Source organism: Ischnura elegans, chromosome 2 (assembly GCF_921293095.1).
Source record: "Ischnura elegans chromosome 2, ioIscEleg1.1, whole genome shotgun sequence".
NCBI classification, from domain to species: Eukaryota; Metazoa; Arthropoda; class Insecta; order Odonata; family Coenagrionidae; genus Ischnura; species Ischnura elegans.
The window spans coordinates 114,733,338-114,760,793 of NC_060247.1; the positions used below are offsets into that span (position 1 = coordinate 114,733,338).

The 27,456-nt window shown below is 38.3% G+C and overlaps 1 protein-coding gene across 4 annotated transcripts in view; it reads right to left on the bottom strand.

The window, feature by feature from the left end:
- The window catches only part of LOC124154444 (pecanex-like protein 1), a 64,432-nt gene that overhangs the window by 25,097 nt on the left and 11,879 nt on the right, over positions 1 to 27,456 (bottom strand). For 3 of the 4 annotated variants that reach the window (XM_046528163.1, XM_046528165.1, XM_046528162.1), the window contains exons 6-10: positions 26,470 to 26,728; positions 25,874 to 26,374; positions 20,126 to 20,401; positions 7,759 to 8,124; positions 2,138 to 2,242 (exon numbers count right to left, since the gene is read on the bottom strand). In XM_046528163.1, coding sequence (XP_046384119.1) covers positions 2,138 to 2,242; positions 7,759 to 8,124; positions 20,126 to 20,401; positions 25,874 to 26,374; positions 26,470 to 26,728 — 1,507 coding nt within the window. The remainder of the gene's footprint in view (positions 1 to 2,137; positions 2,243 to 7,758; positions 8,125 to 20,125; positions 20,402 to 25,873; positions 26,375 to 26,469; positions 26,729 to 27,456) is intronic. The other variant, XM_046528166.1, reaches the window with a different exon arrangement.

A 27,456-nucleotide genomic window follows, 5' to 3' on the forward strand; every position in this document is an offset into this window, starting at 1 on the left:
AGTGGGCTATTAGGAAAGAATCAACTGAGGTAGAGCAGTAGAATACAGGTGAGTTAATAACCTCCTTTATCTGCTAAAACTGAATGCCAATACACAGACCATTAAATGGAATAAGAGCCCAAAACATGATAATAATGTCAACCTTAAGATGTGCCAATGGTAGTGCTAGGAAGTTTAACATGTGTATGACTGTGAGAGGATAAAATGAGAGGTTGGAGAGTATGTAACTTCACTTAGCATTTCATCAATCAGAAATCACGTCCCAACATCAATGCAAACAGTAAAAACTATGCCTTGCCATTGAAGTTACAGAGGCTTATCAAACATCTTACGCCAAGAAAATCCTGGAGGTATTAACTTCATGCACAACATGTTTTACCCAGAAAGCATTCTTTCATATATGTATACCTAAATACATATGAAAATTATTTCACATTTCACCAGCTAAGTCTTTCAGGGCCCAACAATGCACGGTGATGTAAAAATTATGAAGTTTGAATTTAATTTTGGCAGCCACACAGATATAGTGGACGGTGAAAAGGGGGTAATATACCGAAATGCACCAAAAATTCAGTTTTTACGGAGATACGGAGTGTAGGGGGAGTTGCAGTTAGTGTGAGGGTGACAATTAATAGCTTCATAAAATGTATCAGTTCCACCACGACACCGCCACCAATGCAGCCTTTCACACTCAATCGCTGTGTGAGTTCTCAATTTGATGGGAGTGGTTTGGATTGGAAGAAAAAGGCTAGCGCTGTGCATTCAACCAGCAGAAAACGTATATGCCAGTGGAAATTTCTGCTCCACTTCACCAATGTCCTTCAGATATTAAGAAAGGTACCGAAAGCTGTGCAGTGCCTTTTTGTGAAGAACTAAATCATCATTATTTTGAATATGAAGGTGGTTCTACCGTGACATTCTTTCCCAGGCTTCAGCAGTAAATTGTTGATGCGACCATGTTTTCTGGGCTGCCACCACACTGTTTTTTGTCTGCTAAAGTGAGTTTTGCCAGGCTATTTTGCCAGCACCTTCAAGTCAGAAGATGAGCTGAAGATAAATTGACTGATACATCTGAATGCTATGTTAACAGGCAAAAGATAAGTTTCGTGGCAAGGCTTTATTCTCATCCTAATGCTTACTTTCATAACACCTGTTGTCATAAGGATAGCACCCTCTTATACATCATTTGTCAGTCAATGGTAAAGAGAACAAATCAAGTGTTTCACTAAATCAATAACACAAAATAGTCAAGCCTTTCAGTTTGTGACCACGATACAAGGGTTATGTGAAGAGCATTGCGTGAAAGAAAAGACCACAGATTTTCTCAAACTCATGAGACAGGTCAAAGAAAGTATCGCCAACATTCCACATGATACACAGCTCTGCACTATTAATAACCTTTGGAATCAATTATATAATTGAAAGTTTAGAGTGGAAAGGACAGTGATCGCTAAGAGTTTTTTCATTAAAAAATGATAAAAAGTAAAATTTCCAACCATACAGAAAATATTTAGAGCAATAAATATTTTAACGAAGTTGCCCTTACTTATTTTTAGCTAGTTTAAAATTTTTCTATTATTTAGTACCTCCATATATAATTTTAAATATCCTAAAAACAGTACTTAGTGATCGTTAGATAGCCCATTCATCATATTTTTTGCTGAAAAATACTCATGTAACTTACAAGAGAACTTAACACAGCAAGGGAATGTATGTACTAATTCCCAATCACCTTTTAATAAAAGGTAAATAGCTGTCTAAGTATGGGTATACATATGTATAAGGTATCACAGCTACATTTTCAATCATATTATGTTCAACCATATCTTATATTCATGATGTTATTTTGTACTTTTCACAAAAAAATTTACTCATCTCACTGTTAGTTTCGCCACACAGAGGCATCTTCCAAAAAAACTAGTGTAACTAAATGCACGATCAATAAAAACTTTTGTGGAAGAATACTAAATAAAGCCATAAATAATCCAAGATTTAAGTAAGCCCGAGAGTGACACTGGCAATAAGTAGAAAGAAAGAAAAGCATCAGAAAGCGCAGTTGAAAAGGGTGAGGTAATGGAGAATGATTCCAAGGTGACAAAACAAACGACAACTGAGTGGGTTGTGGAGTGCTACTCACAATCAGTGGCGGCACTAGGGCAGTCGGGACTGGTGTTGCTTTCGTCATCAGAATTGGTGTAATTCCAGAAGGCAGAGGCGCTTCCTCCGTCAACTGTTTTTCGTCCTGAGTCGTGCATTGAGTGAGAAGAGGGACAGAGGAAGAAGGAAGAAAGACAAGCAAGGCAACAACATTTAGACAAGTACAATGACAAAGCCCCCAAAGCAAGGGATTTGATGCAGCAAAATCATCACTCTTTGGCAAGAGGCATTTCTGTTAAAGGGCTTCCATGAAAGTCTCTTGAGGATTCTATTATTTGTAATGTGGTAATACCGTTCCCATAAACATCTTGACCTTTAACAGATCAGTAATCACGAAGTCAATCACAAAATGACAACAGATCTCAGGGAAACTACTCAAATATTAAGCTGTAATTCTAAGATTTTTCCGGACTGCTTTCACAATCAGTTAGAAAGGATCGAGTGACTGACGTAAGATTGAAAACATGAACTTGCAAATATTCGATGAATTCTATGACAAGCTCATGACCTTAGGCAGTATAGACTTAACACCAATTAAATTCTGAACTGGGCTTGAGACACAAGTCCAAAGACACTGAACTATCAGCACATTAACACAAGGACAGAAAGATTACACTGGGGCACTGAAAAAGCATATTAGTAAAGTATGATATCTCTCGAGACAATGCAGGCTTCCAAATTCAAAGCAGACATTAAAACTGTATGAAACATGAGGTTAGTTCATCTGCACTATCATGTTGGATTATTTAACCTTTGCCTAGAGGACATCTCAAAAGACTTTCTTCCTTAACATCAAAATTCAGAAAAGGAAATGCTTTTGACACCGTTAGATGTGGCATCCAAAATTTTGACAAAATAGAACATCCATTAGCACAACGGTGCAACATGAAAGACCAAAAAACAAAAATTAAGCACTTCAAAAGAGCAATGGCTGCCAATGAAGCCTCTCACAATGAGCTGAGGACTTTGCTGAACCAACTGCACAGTTTCACAGGATATGATAGCTTTACTCAACAGAGGAATGTGAATCAAGAGGAAGATAGGTAACAATTGCATGGTATATTAAACTGGTCAACAAACATTTTTCTCTAACATAAATAAAATATTCTTAGCATAAGGTATTCATTTTTCTTAATCCAAAAATGACAATAAAAAATCTATGCCATACGAAAAGACTTTCAGCAACAAAAACACTCTACACTTCGATAGCAAGGATAAATATGGACACATTGATCTGTATTAAAAGAATAAAGAGACACTTCTTTCATATTTTCAAATTTAATTCTGCATATATCTATATATTGCTAAATTTACAAGATATGTATGGCGCTCGGAGATAAGTAGGCATTCACTTGTCTTAACCTTATGATGCTTACTTGGGACGGTCGGATCGGATACATCAGATCCAAATATCCACGAGTAATGCCCTTCACCTTAATGTACTTCGGATCCAAATTCGTCGAAAAAATTGAATCTGAATCCGTAATTTTCAATCAATGCTTTCGTGAATGCAACGTGCCATAAGAGGGAGTAGAAAGAGTTCCGATCCTCTCTTCGCATATGCCGTTGCACTGCGATGCTTGTCCTACTTATGACCAACTTTTTTTAAAGCTCTCATAGGAGTATTGTGATAGCGTTTCAGCCGTGGAAAATTTTAAAGCAAAACACGACAAGCTCATAGCGTGAATCTTCCCAAGAGATTGGACAAAAATCGGGGGAATCTCAGCGCCGTAGGAAAATAACCATGGCGTAGATTTAACAAAATCACCCCCGGCCCTCCATCAGCCCATGCCTCTGACATTTTTTTCCTTTCCGAGACCCCACAGGCCATAAATCACTAGCCTCAAAAGAAAATATCAAGTTACGTGGGAACAATCAAAACTTGTTTCATCCCTACCCCGTCTCACCAACTGACCTTGTTCGATCTCCCACCTTCAATTCTCCCAGTTTCTGGAGGCTAAATGCTAGGTGAGTCATCTACTGAGCCGGAAGATATCTCAATAGCTTTCAATAATTGTATGACACACACGAGGTTCAAAACATAAAGAGATCTAATGCGATGCCTATCTGACAGAATTTAAGTTTTTAAAGCTCTAATTGATTGACACAAAGATTTATGGTTACAACAAGGCTACTAATATTCAAAATAGTCCAAACAGCACAATTTCGGAAGGAACAAGCGTAGCATGAGCGCATTCAAACAAGACAAGACGGACTGGAAACTTCAGGCAACTCAAACTGCGTATATCACATTGCTGCACCTTCGCCCCTTCGCTTTGAAGGCAACGATGTCACATGCAAGATCGGATGTGTTCTTCCCTTTCTCCTTCGCCCTCAGCCTCGTTGCATGAAAGATGTGCGCTCCTTCCCCTCTATCTCTCCTTCAGCACTCTTCACTTATAAGCATTTCCGATTTCTTCTATCTGCCATTCAGTCAAACAAATTACACACTCGATTAAATTTTTTAAACAGCAGGTTTGACACCAATATAATTTTCAATCCCAATAACCCCTATAATAGCATCTGAAGATGATTTTTGAAAAATCAGGCCCTTAGCGTAATGAAAATTACTCGGCAAGACAGATGTTGACTATTGACCAGGTACTGTCCTTCAAAATTGCGTGTTTCTCTACGTTTGATAAGCGATTACTATATGCCGCGGTATGCCCACTCGTAGCAGTAAATTTAGCACGCCCTCCAGTGCGAAATACGCCGCGCGATCTTTTCCATATTCACATCTGAGGTACCGACGTCACAGTGCAATGCTTACGAGTAAGAAACACAAACAGGAGCATTTTAAAAATAGGTCACTAAGGGAGAAACTCCCCTGCCTCCCACTTGTTTTTGACCTTGGTTTTTAGATGACTGACTCACGCAGAAAACCAAGGCCACTCAGTTCCTCTTGGGCTTGCGACCGGGGAAAGGGGACCGGGGAAGATAAGAAGTTTGTGTAAGAGGCGCACCCCCATTTTCGGCTGCAATTTCTGGGAAAAAAGGTGCACCTCTTACATGTGCTTATACGGTAGTTAGAATTTGGATCATTTTACTGCTTGAAATGGATGGCCCTAGGTTATCATGCAGCACCATTCAATAATTTTTTTATGGGTTCCTCTTTTTTTCATTAGTGATAATTATCCTTGCCTCTACATTTCCGAACTTTATGCAAAACGATAAATAAGCCTAAATAGATAAAATGATGTGGCACAATATTCTCAATTATGATACAGATATCAGAAGAGGCCGGTAAAATTTGATCAAAATTACCCCATATGACATCCTGAGAAAAACCAATCATTCTTTAAACTCTGCAGTAGACCAGTGCCACTTTTCAATTATTTAGAAGTAGACTTAAGAATCATCTGTATATTTTAAAGAATAGGTATACTCTGAGAAAAGAATTTAAAACCTTAAGTCAGTGCAGCAGATAGTTACATTGGTACCTGAAAATTGATTTGAACACCTGTTACCACTTTTTCAGATGAATGTCCGGCAGTTACTGCTACCTTCTGTAAAATTGGCTGGAACTCAATGAGGCAGCACCCAAGTGAATTAAAAAAACTGCAGCACTTGCATCAGGTCTATCAGATCAGATTTTTGCAGCAGGCATATTTTTAAAAAATGATTCCAATAACCTCGTGATCGCAATGGCCCTGGTCTCTACCCAACTAAAGTCTTAATAAAGCAATCTCAATCACAAGTTTCATCACTAACAATAACAGCATGGACATTAAATATCTCATTGTTAAGATAGATTTAAGGGTTGAAGTTATTGAAATAAACCTAGGGAATAGCAGTGATACTCCACAAGCTATAAATCTATGTTTATTTAAAATAAAATATGGTAGCACTTTTCCATAATATTGTGGAAAAGTGCTACCATCTTTTATTTAAATATGTCGAACTTCCACCATATAATGCCTGAATCTTTTTAACTTATTATAAATCTATGATTGAGATAACATAATAAGGGAGCTATTAGCATTATCTATATATATATTACTGGTCTGATAGTAATGGTCTAATAGTAACCTGAAATTAATTATTCAGGATTTATACCAGGAAAAGGGCTGAAAGTATTCATTATACATGCTCAACTATGGATGAAATGTAGGAACAATATACATTTTAAACACTCTAGCATGAAAACTTGAGAGTAAGCTTAATCATAAGTCGGCAAATTGAACTAATATAAGACTTAAAGCTAACTTTGAAACTTATGATTTTATCCCAATTCCACTCAAACTCAACTCAAGTTAAAAATTGGTGTTTACATACCTAGAGAACTATTTCCTAAATACTTTACATGGCAGAGAATTATTATATATATGTAATTCATTTTCAAGATGTCGTCTGCACTTGAAAAGTTATTTTTATTCATGTTACAAAAACTAATGTTGACCAGTGTTAATGATGGTATGCAGTAAAGAAAATACATAAATGGTAATCAGCACTTAAAGTTCAGAAATAAAATAGATTAGGTAATTAAAAGAAATAGCAAAATTGGCAAACTACAACTTCAATTTTTCTTAAAATATATCCACAATTATGATCATAAACCTAGAGAGGAAAAGTATAATTCCGTCATTTACTATACCAAACCAAACAAGGAAATGATATAATCGTATACATATGTGTCTTCAGTCAGACTGGATAAAGATGGCTCACAGAATGGGTGATATTCTACATTACAGCTTCTCCCTCAATGCACTACACTTTTCCACACCTAACCCATAAAAATTGACAAAAAATTTAGGTGGACATTTATAGGAATAACAGTAAGAGTAAGCATAACCCAGAGCTGGAAGCACTACTCATACACAACACTGAAAGCAAGAAAACAAAACAGGAGGTAATAGATTGGCTGGGAAAAGTATACGCTAGAGCACCCACCATCATTGACAACCCCTAGACTTACTCCAACTATGAACTAAGCATTCTGTTTTTACCAACCATTAGCACTGATACCAGCACAGTTGCTTGGCACAGTGACAACACAGCACTCTGAGTGAATAAATTATTTGATTTCGCAGAAGCAAGAGGCACTCTATAGCCACAAAACCACTAACAAGTGGCAACTCTACACTCACTTTCTCTCAGCTGCTTGCTAAATCAAATGACAACACTCAAGCCCCTAGTCAACCGAGACTAAATGTCCCCTACCGCTCACTCAACTCGGCAAGTCCACAGAGCATTTAAACACACTCGGCAGCAGCTTGGGTGCATGACTTGGCAAACTGGAGGGTAGTGATTCATCTTCTTAATTGGTGCTGTGAAATCACCAAGGTTTAACTTTAAGGCTGAATAGCTGAGTACTTGAACGACATTGTGAGTACTAAAATGAATACCTAGAAAAATAATCTGGAAATTACTCAGATGAAACGCTGCAAATAACTATTATAGAAAGACATGAATAAAGGAATATACCCCCAAGCATTTTAGTCCATTCAATTGAGAAGGTTCTCATTGAAGTATCTATCTGAGAGTCCTGGTATCTATTCAAAAGAAAATTATTAAATACATACAATTGGATACTCTTCGGCAGAACCAAAATTAGAATAGTATGTTCTAAAGAATAAGTGCCCAGCATGCAATGCCACCTACCTTGCTGTTTTGATGCAGGCAACTCTGACTCGCTGTCGGTGTGTTCAAAGAGCCAATCAAGGCCCATCAAGCTCTGGTTGCTCGGCGGGTCACCAGAAGGCAGTACAGCAGCCAGAGGCACATTGGACGCTGATGAAGTGGCTCCTCGATTGTGCCGCTGTTGTGCTGTTGGGCTGCCTTCCCCCCCTCCTCCACCTCTACGGCGTAGGTTCTCGAGCTTGCTCCCTCCTCCGCCACCTTCAGCCGCGGCACGTCTCTCCCGGATGGGCATCCTCCGCCGATGTCCCCCCTCTGATGCAGCCTTCCTTAAAAGGCCCCCTCGGAGAGCCACCTCCTCCCCCCCTCCCGGCCGATCCTCTGAAGCACCTGCCACAATTGCAATGAAAACGGTCAACGCCTCCCACAAAATGGAATTTCACCATCCACTGACAAGTTAAACACAAATTTAATAATAAATAGTACACATCATGGAAATAAGCAGGGCTCTTGAGTTTTTTCTCCAGTTTTGGCCACGGTTGGAGAAGAAAAATGAAATGCTACCAAAACTTGTAGTCTACCATAGCAATACCACGCAGAAGAAAAAAAAAACAAATTTTTTCAAGCTAGTGTAAAGAAGCATATTCTCAAGCAAAATATTAGATTCATTGATCCTTGGACCTTTCTAGAAATATAGGGAAGAATCCAGAGGCATGGAAAATGCAATGCTTGTATTTTAGTAGTAAGATAATGCCCTTAGAAACTTACAGAATCTATGATATTATTTTGAAATGAAAAAGATTTACACATTTCTAATATGTCTCCCAAAAGCAAGCATTAAATACAGTCCCCATTTAAAAAATTACTGGGAGCACTGGATTTTAGTTGATATGCCACCCATCGTTGAGATAAGACATTATTGGCTTGCGACTCCTAAAGTAAACATAATGGCATGCCTGAACACATTAAACCTAAAACACTTCCAGAGCTCAACAGCTACAGTTGTACATGGGCAAACGTGCATTCACAGGCATAATACAGGCAACATCATCTGGACATATACAAACCTATTTTGAAGAGAAATTTTCACATTGTGAGAAAAGAAAATATAACTCTACAATTCCATAAAAAAAAACTTTTCGATCAAATATTATCAAGATTTTGCTCCTGTATGGCACCTTCAGGTGTACAAAAGTTTATGCCTTATTAAAGGTCCATCTGGTGAAGGGAGTCACAAGTAAGGGAACAAATTCTCCATCACACCTCATCTCATCACCCTTCGTTTCCCTTCCAAGTGACTCATCCCCCCCCCAAATAGACCCTTTACTTCATAGAAGGCTGTTGTTTTAACTTTTTATGCACCAGATGAAGCTGCACCCCAACAAAAAAAGTGTGAATGAAAAAAGTTTTTACATGGAATTGCAAGGATATATTATTTCTTTTATTATCTGCGATATGTACTCAACAGGAGATTTACCTAGTGACTTCGAGAAGAACATCACCATTCCCTTACCCAAAAAGAAGAGAGCTGAGAAGTGCAAAGAATTTAGGACCATAAGCCTGACGACACATGCGTCGAAGATTCTGACAAGAATCATTTACAGGAGAATTGAACGAAGAGCAGAAGAATTCCTGGATGAGGACCAATGGGGAACTTGCATGAATTTTTTTTTATTTCACAGGCGGACAGAAAATTATTTTCTGAATACAACAAAGAAAACCGCATGTTTATCTGAGTTTTCCTTCGCGAGATATTTAATGATAAATATAACGAATTTTAAAGCGCGGGAAAAACTACCTCATCCCCCAAGCCACTGCCGACGAAGCCTTGATGACGTCAAAGGTGCCTAAACATCACGCGAAGCTATTGTTGTGATTGTTTGTAATAGTTGCCAGCGGTTGTGAGAGCTTCGTTTGTTAGACGTGTTGATTATTTTATATTTAAAGATAAATATCCGACGATAGAGGCTTGGAAGCCCTCATATTTTGCATTATTTATAATATTAATATCTGAGTAAGGGCATAAAATATAAAACTGGAGCAGTTAAACCATAAATTATATAATACCTAAATAACATCGTTGTAGGAGTCTGAGCCACGGCCATTAGAAGGGGGATACGTTAATTGTAAGTTGATGTTATCGATGGCATATCATTCATTTAAGTATGCAATTAGAACGATTTTGATGTTTAATGATGTCCGCTTAGCTTTTATATACAATAACTTCATCCGTTTATTCGTAGGTACCGGAGAATTCGTCGTTTAGGACTGTCTGTGCTTGTATTATGGGGTGAGTTCCAGTCAATGCAACTTTTGCTCGCTGATTGGAGACATCTAGGAATATTTTTGTGCCAAAATAGTTTTATTTTCAACGTGACATCTCCCGTTAAGCTACTGCTAAAAATCACAATGCCAGTGGTTGTAATGCACAAAGTTTGACAAGGTTGAAAAATATCGGCCAAGAGTTATCAGTGTTCCATCGTGATTGAATTGTAAAAAGTGCTACTACGCTATCGATAAATGTCTAACAGTAGTGTAAAAATTGTCATTGGCGTGCTAATCTCCATTGTTCACCGTAGATATGACATTTCACGATCACGCTATTGAAATAAAAACTGTGTGTGAAGTTTGTTATTCCATTATTTCAACGAATAGTAGTAAGAAATGTCACCTGTGTCGGCTAATTTAAGGGTTTAAATCAGTGAATAAATAGTTGTACTCATCATAACGAGTTCTGTTATTGTAAGTTGTACGTCATGAATATAAGAATGTGACAGTGACATCCAGTTTTTGATAAGAGTATTTGCCTATTTCCCGCTATATTTTTATGGTATATGCTAGTATATTTTTTATGGATTTACCTATATCATTGAAATAGGTTGTAGCTTGTGCGTGTGTTGGCAGCGGAACCGATCGCGATCTCACATGTGGATTGTGTGCAGACTGTTTTGCTGTGAATTCGTACCGTAGGACGGATAGGACTACCTTCTCCGCTAATCCGGCGTTGCCAAATTCAACAGCACAGCTTACTCTAATGTCAACAGCACAGCTTACGATCGTTATCCTCCAGTATTACAAGTTTCTTTTACAACTCGATTTGGCGCCAACGTATAGCAATAATTTGTCTTAACAAATTCCATGAGGGTCATGGCATAAATTTTTGGTGTCCTAAAAAAAGGCTGGTGTCCTAACATCCCATGCCACACGCCTTATAGGCGGCTTGCGGGGTATTATGTAGACGTAGATGAATTTCAGGTGTACTATTCGAAAAAGCGGCAACGTTATCATCTATTTTTCTGATAACTAAAACACACGAAGTGAAACGCTTGTACTTCATCATCCCGATGCCGCGTTATTAATATCCCAAGTAATAATCTAGGCACAATAGCAATAGGAAAACTTGCCCAAGAATAACAGAACAAAATAAAGTGACGGTGAGTGGCTAAATACTCCCTCAAAACAAATTTTACACCAAGCGCTCAGCGTATTTCCCTACTCCCTACGGTTGTTTAGGCACCTTTGACGTCACGCCTGGCCTCGGCAACGCTCGGGTGTCTTCGCGCAGTGGTCGGCTCAGAGAAATTTTTCTCGATTTTAAATGCAATTTTTTTATTTCTTTTGATGTTGAATGGAGAAACTGAAGGTATTTTTGCGAGCTAATGTATCCATTTGACTTATTCAAAATAGTTTTTTGAGCAATCTACGACCCATGCAAGTTCCTCATTCGGATTTAGGAAAAGCAGGGGCACAAGGGAAGCAATTTTGGCTCTTAGGATGATCATAGAGAAGAGAATGGAGAAAAACAAACCAACCTTCATAGCATTTGTCGATTAGAGAAGGCCTTTGATAACGTGGAATGGAATTCAATGCTTAGAATTTTGAAAGAAATCGGCGTACTCTACAATGATCGTAGAATTATTCATAGTTTGTATAAAAACCAAGTAGCTGTGATCAAATGTGGACCAAACGGTGCAGAAGCAAGAATAAGAAAAGGGGTGAGACAAGGTTGTGCGCTTTCCCCCTTAATTTTTAATGTTTACATAGAGAAAGCCATCAACGAAATCAAGCAGAAAGCTTCGGGTGTCAATATCCACGGAGAAAAAATTAGTATGCTGCGATTTTCTGACGATATAGCAGTCATAGCCGAGACAGAGAAGGATTTGAAGAAGACGTTGACAAACATGGAAAGGGCAATGGCTAGATATCAGCTGAAAATCAACAAAAATAAGACTAAGATATTAGTTTGTAGTAAAAGAGAGGAGGCTAAAACAAACTTCAACCTAGGAAAGCATAAGCTTGAAGAGGTGAACGAGTTCTCTTACCTGGGAAGCCGAATTAACAGCGATGGACGGAGCAAGAAAGAAATACACAGTAGAATAGCTCAGGCGAAGAGGGCTTTCTACAAAAAGAAGAATCTTCTTACAGCTGAAAATACCAGCATAGAAGTAAGGAAACAATTCATCAGATGCTACATATGGAGTATGTTTCTCTATGGAAGCGAGGCTTGGACGTTGACAGCAGCAGAGAAGTCAAGAGTGGAAGCATTCGAAATGTGGTGCTACCAAAGAATGATGAAGATAAAATGGATTGACCGTGTGAGTAACCAGGAAGTGCTAAGGAGAGTGGGAGAAAAGAGAAGCCTCCTAAAAGCATTAAGCAGAAGAAGGGACAACTTAGTTGGCCACATTTTGAGGCACGATGGTCTGATGAAGACAATCGTTGAAGGACAAGTGGAAGGGAAAAAGGGCAAGGGACAGCCCCGAATGAGTTATATAGGACAGGTTATAAAGGATGTAAAAGAGAATAAATATTTAGCTATGAAGAGATTAGCAGATAGGGGAGAGATAAATGGAGAGCTGCATCAAACCAATCTTAGGATTGTTGACTAATGATGATGATATTCTTTGTTCTCCATAATCTTGATTCACGCTCATAAATGTGGCTTAAAATGAGTTATGGGCAGTCAACAAGAGTCACCGCTGAATTAAGTCTAAAGTTATGCTCAAAACACAAATTATTAAAGATAGAAAAAAGACAAACAACACTGGTAGGGCTACTGATTTAGCAAAGCCTCGTAAAACATATTGTTTTTTAACATGGTTTTCGTAAACTCGCTGCAGAGGTGATGATGTGAAAAAGAAGAGGATGCAATAGTTCATCAACAGCACAGATACCACGTTATTTCTAGGACTCAAGTCATGAATACCCTCTTTCCAGAGACTAATTCTGAATAGAGGGCCATTCACAGAAGTGGTGTGAACTTGCTGAACAAGGTGTTATTCCAATATCATGATAAAAAGAAAAAAAAATATTATGAATAGGAATGAACCCACATAAGGTACATATTGGCCATCAAAGAACTTTGAAGGAAATTGCTTCAGAGAAGGCTGTACACATGCTAAATAGGTACTCAGTGATTCAACAGAAAGGTTGGGTGGGGTATATGAGGTTACAGCTCAACCCAGACCAAGTCAAAGGAATGTGATGGTCACACATTCAGGACATTAAGCCAGTTCTTTTCTCAAGACCACCTCACACTTTGAGAATTTTTGGTGATAATGTCCAAAGGCTTCAGCAAGAATTCGAACCAAGAACCCTTTAGTATAAGTCAAACTTCTTTATACCAAACCTCTGAGAGAATAAACACCTCTGTACAACAAAAAATTTATGGCCTGGATTTTTTTCCCTTAGCTAAACATATTTTCACTCTCTATACTGCAAATATTTTTATAACAAATATTTCTGTACAACAAACTGTGATAGGCTGACAGTGTTACTTGAGTAAAGTTATTCTCTGATTAAAATCTTTTACTACCTTAAAAGCAGTAAATTGCCATTTTTCAACATTTTACCTAGGATAGGAGTGAGCAATAAAAAACATCTAATCCCTTATCTCTCAAGCAGAATAATCACCTATTCTTTATCAGTTAACTCCTGACATCTCTGAAGTGATAGCTTAAAACTAGAGATGTGCGAATAGTATCCGCGAATACTCGAATACCTCGAATACTAGAAAGTATTCGATATTCGAGATTTCGAATAGTTATGCGAAAAGTACCGCCTCGAATACCTCGAATACTTTGAATTTCGCGTCATACACTGTCGCACGCACGTCGTTGGTAGTGACTCGGAAAAATGTAGAGAACTGTAGTCATTTAGTGCTCGCAGCGCCGTTTTACGCAAGTTGACGAATTGCATCAAATTCGTGGATTTTAGCGGTGAAAAGTGTTCGACGAGGGGAACCGAAGATAGTCGGGTGAAAAAATCCGAAAATCCCCGATTCCCCCCACCAGGAGAAACTCAGTGCCGTGGGATAGCAACCTTAGGGCATTTCCCACGATCCTCTATCCCCCTCCATTCAGCACTCGCCTCAACCACTCTGAAGCTTTCCTCTTCTCCGAAATCAAACAAAAGGTCCCAGCTCGCGCAGGGATCGCATTACGAAGACCCCTGCTTCGAAAAAAATATCGAGTTACGAGAACAATAAAAACGTGTTTCACGCCCTCCCCCCTTTTCTCACCCACTGACCTTTTTCTGGCTACCTGCTTCGAAGTTCCCCATTTCTGGAGGTCAACTGCTGTGTGAGTACCGTGGGATACTTACATTAGCGCATTTCCCAAGGTCCGGTATCCCTCTCCATTCAGCACTAGCCCCCCCTCTGAGGCTTTCCTCTTCTTCAAAATAAAAAAAAGGTCACAGCTCGCACAGGGATCATATTACGAAGACCTTAGCTTCGAAAAAATACGCGAGAACAATAGAAACGTGTTTCGGGCCTTCCCTCTCCTCCCCCACTGACCTTTTTTTTCCTACCCCATTTCTGTGGAGGTCAACCGCTGCATGAGTCATCTATTAGCACAAAGGGTGTCTAAGAATGACTTTCGTCAATTGATGTTACACCTTTATTGAATTGAAATATTAGTAATGTGCGCGTAATTTCAAAAAGAATAAGACCAAACACGACGTATTTCTGAGTTTATTTAAGAATTTTACGCAAAGAAATAAATGTCAAAACACGACGGAGACTTAGCATTCTGGCGAAACTCGATATGAGCAGCAGAGCTTCTCGGAAGTTGATGCGGTATTTTTTTCCGAAAACATATATCAAGTTACAATTTATGAGTGGTGCTATAAATCTTTATTGTTACAGTCACAGACAAAAGGATATTTTCTCAGAATATTTGGTTTCTCCCTGATAGCAATTCCAATTCATCTTCTTATCTCGTGAGAACTCCCAAAGATGGACTGAAAATAATTGAAGAAAATCCGGTGGAATAGAGCTTGTATTTTGCAAAATGCCTCAGATTGTCAGCTAGCACTTGGCAGCAGGAGTGGGGGTAAAGCGATGTTAGTTGAATTAATTATATGCCCAATTGTTTCCATAAAATTAAATTATTCATTAATCAGCTAAATTCCTGTTCGAATCATTTTAAGGAAATCAAAATTACTCCCCAAAATCTTGTGTTGCCTGCTGCATAGGCAACCGAGTCAAACATTCCAGCATTCATCATTTAGTATTCGAGGTATTCGAAATTCGAGGTATTCGAATATTCGAGCTATGATTTAATATTCGAATTCGATATTCGAATTCGAGAAATCTGCTATTCGACCCATCTCTACTTAAAACCCAAGAATGCAAATTGATTTTCTATTGTGAATCTTTATCCACAATCTATACAGTCACAAAAAGACAGGACAATTATTTTTGCTGCAAGTTGATAGTGGTACTCCAAATGGTGAGCAAGTAACTGCAATAATGTGAATCTGACCGTCTGAGACCAATGGAAATATGTAAACTCTATTTTCTGTGTTACTTGAGCATGGAATCATTTACTTGGCATCACATTGACGGTAAAGTCTCAGCTAGAAAATGCTGCATGACTGAAATGCACAGAAAGGTATTGGAACTAATAGAAATTGGTTCAAATGCGGGGATATTCAAACGAGCAGCCAATAAGGAATGGAAAATTCATACCAGCCCATTGCAACTCTCTGATATATTTAACACATTTTTCACTACATAATATGAACACAGGAAATCATGTAAAATGCAGCCTTGGTAGCAGATTTATTAACAAGCTTATCATCTACTCTATTCTTAGTTTTTGATTGATTTCAAGAAAATAATTGGAAAGTCCACCCTTCAACTAGTACATACATAGAAACAACATCATCTACAAAACAAATGCAAGTAGAGGGCATTAACTGGAAAACACATGCCTACTAGTGACCTTCAGTCGTATCCCTATGGGATGCCACTAAATCATTTAGGTTTGCACTACACATGCAAGGTATCACAGGGTAGCAAATACATTACTTAAGCACACTAATATGGTTACTAATCACAGATAGTATGCCACAGAGTATGTAAAGAAATAGGCCAACAACTCACTTCAAAAACTCATAGAGCTAACAATTAGGAAGTACTGACAAAAATAATTCAGACTCAACCCATAAATTGCCAAGGATTTATGAAGGCATGAATCTTTAAAAAATGGTTGCCTCCATTAATTGCATCTAATCACAATTTTTGACTAAAGCTTAGGGTAGCCTTAATCTATGCAAATAAATACAATTTAAATTTTACCTACCTCCTTGAAACCTCATTAGAAAATAACACCAGGTTAATAATAAGACTTAGTAGTACATAAATACAATGGTAATACATATTGATTATGATTACTGATAAATATTTTCATCAAGAGTATTAATTCTAGAAGCACTGAGCCAATGGTTATTAACCCTTGGGCTGTGAGAGTTCACGATTTTAGCCGCCAACGAGTGCAGAAGAGACCCCCTGTGCAGGAGGCAACCCCTGCCATGAAGGCTGGTCTGGTAGACTTAGGCCTGTTTGTGATCCTTATGGTGAAGGAAAGTGCCCAAATGCAAGATATCCAGGTAAAAATAAAAATTTTTGGCAAATGCTGCAGCCAGCGAGCAAAACATACAAAAACCTTACTGCACTCTAAGGGTTAAAGAGTCTAGTTTTTCAATTACACATAGAATGGCATTTAATCAGTGGATATTGCACTACATAAAATGGATGGTCTTATTAGATGTATGTAAAAGGTATTTATTTCCATTGGCAAAAAACCAGTTAAATAATTCTATCATATAGAAAAAATATCACACTAGTTGAAGTAAATTGACTACAGCATTGGGAGAGAATATGAATGCATTACAGCATTGAATTCATAGTGGATTTGAAACAATAATGAAATAAGCAGAATAATAGTAAAAGATTGCCTTGTTTAATGAAGCATTTTGCAAGCATTTAAAAAGCTACCACAATTCAGGTCAGCTTTATGGGCATTTCTGTTAGATTAAGGTTTTTCAAAACAAGGAAAAAGTCCTCACTAGTGCTTGAATGCACAAAAGATATAACTTCATATGGCAGTGAATTGCTCGGCAAAATCATACCCTGAACAACAATGAAAAATTGTTATTTTCTCTCCAACATGTTTTTCAAAACTGAAACACAGACATTTCCAACACAAAATATTCAACTATAAGAGTTACTAAAATATAGCTGTAACCTTAAAAAGCATAAATATGACTAAAAAAATTGACTGACACACACAATGAACACACAACACACTCATATTGGGCTGTTTATAACACTGCAAAGTACAGCCAAGCAGTCAAAAAAATTTCCCCACACAGATTAACAATACAAACACAAAAATTGAGAAAAGTAAAAAGGAATGGCTCTGTCATGCTGAACTCCTGAGCAATGTCAAGATAAAAAATAAATGTGCAATTCCACTATGTAAATTCACACTCAAAATTGTCCCGAGTGTAGCATCACCCGATGAAACAACAGGATTCAAATAAGAATGCAAAACCAGGTTACCCCATCCTTCTACATTACAGCGTATAAAATTTTGTTTTGAATTCTGTGGTTTGCCAGATGACATCAAACCAACATAAAACTAGATAATATGAGAATAAAATTAAAACAGAAAGTGAAAACATTCCAGTGGGCAGTGGCAATCAAGATATAAGAAACATGGTCCAATGGAAAATCTGAAGAGAAAATAACAGAAGCATTTGAGACCTGGGTGATGAAGATCAAAAAGAACCAGTGGATAGGGATTACAATTGACTCTCGAACATACGGACAACCTTATCATGAAATTCTCATTATTATGAAGCAAATAGTCGGTTCAGATGAAAAGGCCAATCCAATCTATAGGAAAAGAAACATAATTACGAAATTACAAACCTTAGTTCTGGTCCCACTGGTTACTTAAAGAACTTTATTATCTCTATTTACTTTATTATTTAAATTATTAAGTACTCCAAATAATCAATCGCATTTAGGTAGATATACACTATGTGTCTTTACATTGATTGCGCTACGTTTAAGTTCTCCTCATGCACTTTGCTCTAGAGAATCAATTATGGTTCTTTCTTCAGTAGGAGATCTTCAGTATGCACGTAACATCATATAATAAGCCTCCATCCTGTGGAATCATGGTGACCCACTCATAAATTGGACATACAGGAAGCCCTCTCCTTATGAAAATTCAATTTACAAACTTTCAGAGATGTGAACATTGGTAAATTTCAAGTGTGCCCAAAATTTTAAATTTGGCATCTTTCGAGTTGGCCAATGTGACTCGGTATGGCGTAGAGGAACTCGCACTTTGGGCATAATCTAAACAAAATATCATTTAATCCATAGTGAAGTCAGGAACTGTTCCATGAACAACATTCTGCTTGTTCTTCCATCCCACAGACCTAAAATTTTTTCGGCTCCAGCTGCCTCATACACGCAGCTATACGAGTACATCACAATAGGGTAGTTTCCTTCATCAAAGAAAACAAAAAGCATTGATTGCGATTCGTTACCCACCATTAGTGTATTCATAATAATCAAATTCTTTGGTTTTATAAATCCCAGCTTAGATGAATGTTAATGGCCAATTTTAACCTCATTTGAAAAAGGCCAGATTGGAGCCCATGCGATGCCACTCCACGTGACGTCACGGGGACCTAGTTTATATATGAGTAGAGTTTTACATCGTTTGAGATTACCAATGCATGCATGAAGCACAGAGCTCAGGGAAACATTTCTTAATAATCACCTATTAAAATTGCCTAACATCAGAAAGTTTCCTTTGTTTGATAGGGTATTAATAATCCTTATTTAAGCCAAGCCCTACCTGCTAGCAGGGTACTCTATGCTACTGCCATGCTCAGCAGCAAGCACTCTGCATCGTAGCGGCATTTATAGTCTCGCACCCAGGTGGCCTCATACAGCAGCAGCGAGATGTCACATGGGCTTTTCCCAGCATTCATACTTAGCCGTCGCATTTTTAGCGATTAAATGAAAATTTTCACTTTTCATTTAATCGCTAAAAATAGATGCCATCATTTTAAAATCTATAAGCGTGAAATATGCACTCCAGGAGTAATAATATTTCGATTTAGGCAATAAAAAAATAATAGGAAACCACCCTATCGTGAGTTAACACACAATTGTAATGCAGTGTTGCATTCTGCAGGAAAACCACACTTTTCGATGCCTTGCATTGGTTTATCAACTTACAAACAAGGTCTCGGAACACATCTTGTTCATATATCGAGGACTTACTGTATTCCGGAAGATAGCATCCCTCAACTGAGTCATTCTACATTCTTCTATTGATACAATCAAACGAATGTGCTTGTTTTTATGTATTGCACGTAATTTCATTGCGTACATTATGCACATGACTGAAGCTATTCAGCAGTGCGACTTTAATTATGGGAGATTGAAAAGACAAGAAATTTTGATAAAGAATGTATTTTTTGTGATGATTCCAGAAAGAAACGTTCATATGAACTTTGTTATTACAAACCTCCAGTTTTTCGGCCCCGTGAACTTCGTAATAACGAGAGTCTACTGTAGATAGAATGGTTATGCGACAAATATAACCAAGGGAAAAATTGATCGAAAAGTCTGCCAAGTTAGGCCAAGAGATGCACAGTTAGAGCAGATAATGAAGGACACAAGGAAGAAGAACATCAAGGAACTAAAGGTATTGGCTTGGGAAAGATAGAAATGGAACTACGCACTATACTAATCAAAGTACTACAGTCCTATGAATGAATTTTCATGCACAAATTTTATAGTTTTCCATAAATTTTTTATAGGTCATACAACCAGTTTCACCATATACGTGGTAGCATTTACAAGTACACACAATATTAATGGATTGCATTAATGCAGAAATGCCTGTGGTTTATTATATAATATTAGCATACGATTATTGCATGACATCATTCCTACATGAACGAATGAATGTTGATGAGATGCCAATAATTTTTTTTTAATCTTGAGCTCAGGAAATCAAAACAATTACAACAACTTCTCAGGCATGCTCTCACTCCAGCAAAAGCCACTCACCTTGGGGCTCTACGTCAATTCCAAGCGCATGATTGGGAGCGTCGGGATGTGGGGGAGGAGGAGGAGAAGGACAGCAGCAGGAAGCAGCAGCCATACCTATGCCAACCACACGGCCACCGCCACTGCCACTGCAACTCGACTCGCTACTGCACGCCGACCCTCGTCTCGCACAATCACCAATGAGCTCGCACGGCTCCTCTAGTGCCCCCTCGCTCTTCGAAATGCACTCGTCTGCACCCTCACCCAACGTCCCTCCCTCACTCCCCCCAACTTTATCTGAAACGGAAACAAAGAGGCGCGTGCTTGAGCCCACCCCTCATCCTGTCCATACCACGTCGAACCAGACGAGAAAAACTCTCAATCTCAAATGAAGAACATGCATGCATACAGTGGTGTAGCCAGGGGGGGGGGGGTCCGGACCCCCCCAAAATATAAAATCACAATTATTTTCCTTTATAAAAGAAAACAAATTATTGAAAAATCATGAATTTAAAAAGTTTTTTTTTACAAATAAAGTTTTTTCGATTGTGAAAAGTGTTAAAATTAGTTCAAAACCCATAACTTTGCAAATATTCACAACATTATTGGGTAATTACATAGCTAAAGAAGAAACTTTAATTCCTTCTTGAAAATGTTTTAAACAAGAAAAAAACAAGATCCCCACAACTCAATTTTAGTCCATCGAGCATACAAAATCTTGGACAATTAATCTCTATCAAAGGAAAGGGACAGCCTCAGTGCTACCCTCTAGAATAATGGTAGCAGCAAGGAACAGAGCATGAGGAGTATAGGGACTGAAGGAAAAACAACTGGATTTGATGACCCCAAAAGGAGCTATGAAAGGGTCATAATGTAATCATTCAACCGATACCAATTATTAGGCCTTCAGACAAAAAAACTGTGGCTTCTTTCTAGAAGAAGGCTCTTCCAAAACAAAAAATATGTGGTAAGAGTCAACTTATAGTGTAACTGCCGATGAGGAAGAAAAACCATGAAGCTAATTCACTATCCCATGCTCAGCCCAAAGATCGTAGGAGAACACTCAAAACTCTTGAAAGAATTGAACATTTTGATGCATCTCAAATGCATTATGAAGATAAGGAAGATTCACCAAAGCCAAAGAATCAGATAATGCACACAGAGCCATTGTGTGTGCAGACGAAGAGGGCCCATTTGAAAGAATGCTAATGCTTCAGACCCTCACTAAAGTGGCTTAAATTTTGTGATCATATTGTCTTAAGAACTTAAGCAATATCCACTCTGAATGGTTCATAGCTTCTAAGTTAATTAACCAATGCTGAATCATAGTTCACAGTAATGAAATTGGCACTCCTGGTTAACTTACAATTTGACTATGAAAGGGTCATAATGAAATTATTCATCCAATAACAATTATTAGGCCTTCAGACAAAAAAACCGTGCCTGATTTTTAGAAGAACACTCTTCCAAAACAGAAAATAGGTGGCAAGAGTCAACTTATACTGCAAATCAAATAGAAAAAGGAGCAACTTGGACTCATGGATAACAAAAATATTAAAGTATGAATCCTCAATGTGGAATATGTTTGTAATGCAGGATAGTAAACACATCATTTCAACTGAAAGTTACCCTTATACATTTTCAGCTAGGCGAGTAGTTAGGCAATTGGCAACGTTTAGACAACAATTACGAAGCAACTCATCAGGTTGAAAACTAAGTATGAGAAATACAACTGCATTTGTACAAAGCAGGAAAGCAAGATTTCCTTCCTCATAACTAATAATATTAGCAATAAAACTACGAAGTCTGAAATCACATCACAAGCCTATCATGAGAAAGACACAAAACTCCCACGTGACATGTTGGCTACCATATAGGCCTTAAATGAGGGGTCACCACAATGCATATATCTACATCAAGCATGACTAAAAGAGCTTGTATTAGGCTAATATTTTTAAAACTATTGGGCTGATAGTATTATTGTGTTTCATCAACAATTTAGGGAGCATGATATTAATTTGATAACTGCTACGTCTTCCTGAACTACCACCAAGAGACATTTCTATTCAGCTGAAACTCAAAAAATGACATCAAGGAAAAAATTATTTTTAAAATCAACATAAATACAGGCCAATGAGGAAAAAAAGAAAGGTCAAGTTTTTATTCATCACTGGCCTTATAATGGAAGTTTCACGTAATTCATAAACTTTCCAAACACATTCCAGTACTGATTCCATTGCCTTATATTGATCCCACTCACAGCAAGAAAACAACTAATTTGGATTGAGTAAAAAACTCAGGCTTAACTTGAGAAAGAGAAGATAAATAGCTTAACAGAGATGCATACTGCAAATATCACTGACAAACACCAAAGACAAAGATGAAGTTTCAAATTCAAAAGTTGAACTTGATAAAAACAGTTAACAATTGCACAAACATATGGACAAGTAATACAGCCACATTCACTGCAAGGTGCCACTAAAATGTCAAACTCTGATTTCAGCATTACAAGGCTGACACACACCCCAACAAATAAAAATAAAAATAATCAGTCAAAATTTATTTTAAACCAGAACTAAAAAACCAAAAAACAAACTATCTCAAATTTCAAAGTAAAAAACATGTGATATTGATATTGAATGTGGTTACAGATTGCAAAGTCCTTAAGACTAGAAGGCTGAAATGTCGGGAGAATGTGAAGCAACTGACACAAGAGGTTACTTAACACTAGGAGGACGGGAGTTTCGCGCTACCTAGAAGGACGGCTAGGGGTCATTTGACCCCTAAAATGTATTTTGGAATAAAACGCCTAATTGTCAACCAATATTCAGTTTAATCGTATAAATTGTTGAATCAGTTCATTAAAAACACTATTTAACATTATTAAATATTATTTCCATCGTTAAAAGTTAATAACAATTATTTCAAGGAATCATGAATTAAACCGTATGTAGTAGTCGACTGCAAATTAAATAATGAAACTACATTCACTCAATACAAAATTTGTGTTACATGTTTAAACAATAGGGGTACTGGGTTTACAAAATTTGCATTAAAATTTTTAAAACTTATTACTTTGTTGTAAATCTCAGACAGACAGTATTTTTTAGCGCTGTTTCCACAAAATATTTTTTTGCGCTGAATGCGTTCATTGGACGATTTATTCATCTACATCTAAATCCACACACTAACCCGCAAGCCGCTTAAAAGCATGTGGCAGGGGGTGTTAGGACACCAGCCATTTGCACATGAAAAGGAATTTGGAAAATGGAAAGGAAATTGGTGCAATGATTCAATTTGATGGTATTTTGCACCTTTTTCTTTTTTGTGCCCGTGGAGATATGGCTGTTGGATTTGGAGACATGTAAATAAATTGATACATGCTGTCCATCATATCTACTCCCGCTTTGTTTTTATAATGAAATAGGATGGTCTCTGGTATTCTTTTATTCGTTTTGGAAATAGTGTTGTCTGAGATCATGCTGCTGAGTGAAAGTACATTATTGTTCTAGTTTGCCTGATTTTACGCAAGAGTATGGCCTAAGGTATTTTTGAACACTCGCGTTGAATGGCTATTTTAGGGGCCATGGATATTTGTGCGTCACGCCTGTTTTTTTTCAGATCGTCCATGAAAGAGAATTTTTCCATTTTTTTATGACTTCCTGACAGCTGGATGGATGGAAAATAATTGTTACAAGTTATATTTATTCCTGAATTCTTGTATGTTACGGTCACTTTAGTAACTATTCATTTCCCCAACGCTTGATTTGATGGCCAATCATCATCTTTGCCACAATATGGTAATTCATTTAGGCTGTATTTTCATTTCACATCTGTCAAGACCCAGTACTCGATTCCAAATTTGTCTAGTTTATTTGGAATTTACGTCATATCGCCATCGGACTCACTGTCTTGGACTTCGTCGCTTCTATCACACGCAGATGTTGATGGATTGATCAGAATGTCCTTGAACTGATGTTTACGATTCACTTTCAGACTGATCTTCAATATTCCCTACAGCTATTTGAATTGCAACGATTCTCTTCTCTTGATATATTTCTCGACTTCTTACTTTCTTCCTCAACTCGCTACTGATATGCATGCAAAAAAATCTACAAACGAAAGCGCATTATGGTAGAATCTTTTCTAGTTGCATTGGAGGTATAGAGAGCCGGAGAGCATTAGAAATTCATACAAAAGGACAAAATTTTCAGAAGTAACGCTAATTGCCGTTCGAAAGGCAGGGAATCAACCGCAAACCGTATCCTGATTCGTATCTTCCAGGAACTTGCAGTAATGCTTCTTCTCCGACCTACGTGCGGATTCCAAGGGTAGGATTTACAGTAGAATTTTACAGTCCACCCAATTCCTCCGCTCTCTCAAAAAGAGACAGGATTTTTCCCCAGGACGCAGCGTAAAGTCAACCCGCCCCAAACTCCGATGGGGTCAGACAGCACTAATGCTGGACACACGGAAAAGAGGCTAGATCAAGTGACAGTGCCGTCAGGCCAGAAAAATGAAAGTTATTCGTAAACCTGATGAGTCGATATTAAAAATAATGTCTCCAAGAGCTCTGAATCTTGGACGACGGAAAACAATTCTTGGGATACGTGACGATTTTCCGATGTGAGTAATACAATAATCACTGAGCAATAAATAAAACAAAATTAAAATATCATAATTACATGAATTAACTCAAATCAAGGATTGAATAGGTTTTATTTCCCTTTGCTGCCCAAAAAATATCGAAAGATTGTGCACAACAAGTCGTTATTCCTATAGGTTTTCGAATACAGATAGGAGCCCTTGGGACGAAACTGGTATTGAACCGGGTACTTCCAGATTCAAAATGAAGCAAATCATCCACCACAATAGCCTCTTGCTGATTATATGATATACATGGCACTAAAGTGCCCACGGGCAAGAAAATAGCGCGAAAATCAGTTGTGGGTCAAATGACCCCTAGCCGTCCTTCTAGGTATAACACGTCATAAAAATTTAAAACAAAATATTATTGTTGAATTTTTACTAATATATCAAAATATAGACCAAAATGAACAAAGTCAAAAAGTTTCAAAATTAAATAAAATGTTTTAATAAGAGAAAAATAAATTTGAATTCTGAAAATGGGTCAAATGACCCCTGCCGTCCTTCTAGTGTTAAGAAACCTTTATCAACACTGCTGATGGAGAGGCCAAGATCATTCACATTTAAGTATTGCTATTTCCACTATTCTATTAACTTAGCAAAATGATTAAATCTAGGTATGATTGAGTCTTCATTTCTATGACAATGAGCGAGTTGCTCATTGAACTGCCTGCCAAAACCAAGGGGAACTTAACTTCTCATTTCCTAAGTGGATGGTTGATATTTTTTAAATTAAACATAATTTATTTTTGCAAACATTTCAATTGATATTAAAATCGATTTCAAAACTGCATGACATGCTTTTTTCCACTTAATAGAATTGATGCATTTCACACAGATGATGCATCTTCACACTCAACAATAGAACACACAAGACAGTTATTATTGATGGATGATTTTTAAATTGGAAAGCAAATCTGAAGCCCTAACGATAACTTTAATAAAAACTGAAAAGTCGTAAAAAGGAAGGTTACTCAATTAAAAGAAATATTGTTCCACCTCTGAGAAAATAATAAGTTATTGCTGCAGAGGTCAAGGCTAGAAATATCACCAACAACAAGATTTTATCCGCAAGGAAAGCCTGCTATCCTTTGTGAAAGGTCATCTCTCAATCAAACATACCTGCACAGCTGACGGCTACTTGGGCACCCTTCCTGCAAGTCCAGAACTTCTTCATCTTGAGCTGCTTCTGACACTCCTCGGCCGTGGCACCTGGCCACTGGTCCTCAGCGTTCCGCAGGAGCAGAGGAGACCGGCTCCCGCTTGCTCCGTTGGCTTCCTCGTCATCCTCTCCCTCCCCACGGCAGTCTCCTCCCCCACCCCCTTCCTCCTCCTCGCTCTCGTGAACACAGAACACTTCGGTGGCATCTCCATCATTCAAGTGACGCACGACCGTCGACTCGCTGCCGTAAGACGAGAGTTTTCCATTGTTGTTGACCTTTCTGCAGCCACCGTAGTGAGAGTGCTCTCCCGGGAGGGGGGATTGGGAGCAAGCACCACCCATAGACATGGGGTGTGCACCACTCCCAGAAGACGAGCCTCCCGAGAGGGAAAGGCCCGTCTCGAGAGCATTGCGTATCCTCCCAACCTGCCTCAAGTTCTGCTTCTTCCAGTAGATTAAGCCTGCAAGTATGTATAGCAAAGTTGCAGTCCATTACAAATCACGTATAATTAACTCACGAGTGGTATAAAATGCTACATAACAACTTTGCCCCCACCTTTGTGTGAAGAGGATGAAGGCCCCCCACGTGCCGTCTCCCCCTCCCCTTCCAGCATGTGCCCCAACTCGAGAGACCCCGTGCCCTTGATCGAAGGCGTGGGTGGGGGGGGCGTGGCACTCCCTGAAAGGCTGCCCCCCCCACCCGCGAGGTTCGACAGGTTCGAGTAGCGCCTCCCACCGCCATTGACCCCTCCACCCGTAGTGCTGCCACTACCTTGGTCCCACGTCGTTCCTCCAGATCCACCCAGCCCAGATTCCTGGAAAGAAAACATGAACATCATTCACAGTCTCTGGTTGAAAAAAGCATGTAACGCGCAAGCCTGGCTCCGAATCATGCATGCTCCACAACATCTGCTTCAAAGCCATTTTGAATCAAGCCCTAGCAAACTTAAGGTTGCACAAGGCTGGTTCAAGTTCTTTTTGGATGGGAGAGGGCTCAGTTCATTACTTATTGTGGTGCCTTGGTGATAAACAATACCTCTCAGCGATAATCCATCTCTAGTCTAATATTCATAGACAAGTGGCTTTTCGATATTCATCAACAACTTTAAACGTGGATTGTTAGGCTGATGAAATAGAAACTTTCATTGGAGAGCCATCTTAGGCCACTTTAAGATGGGACGATTTTTCGCCGGCCGCCATTCACAGTACAGGCCGTGAAGTTGAGACCACTTTCAGACAAGACGACTCTCCGCATTTCACGGTGCCAAGCCATGAATGGCGACCGGCAGAAAGTCGTCTCGTCTGAAAGCGGCCTAAGAGGATCCATGTGTGAGTCCATAATATGCTTCAAATAACTCAGTCTGAATAATAAACCTACAGTAAATTCCTGATTATTCAGGCTGATGGTTGGGAGAGGCGGCATGAACAATCTGAAAACATGGATAATCTAAACTTTCACTTTTATTTCATTTAATCTTCATAATTTAAGTAAATATAAAAATATATACTTATTGTTGCACATAGTCCTTTACTTTAGATTGCT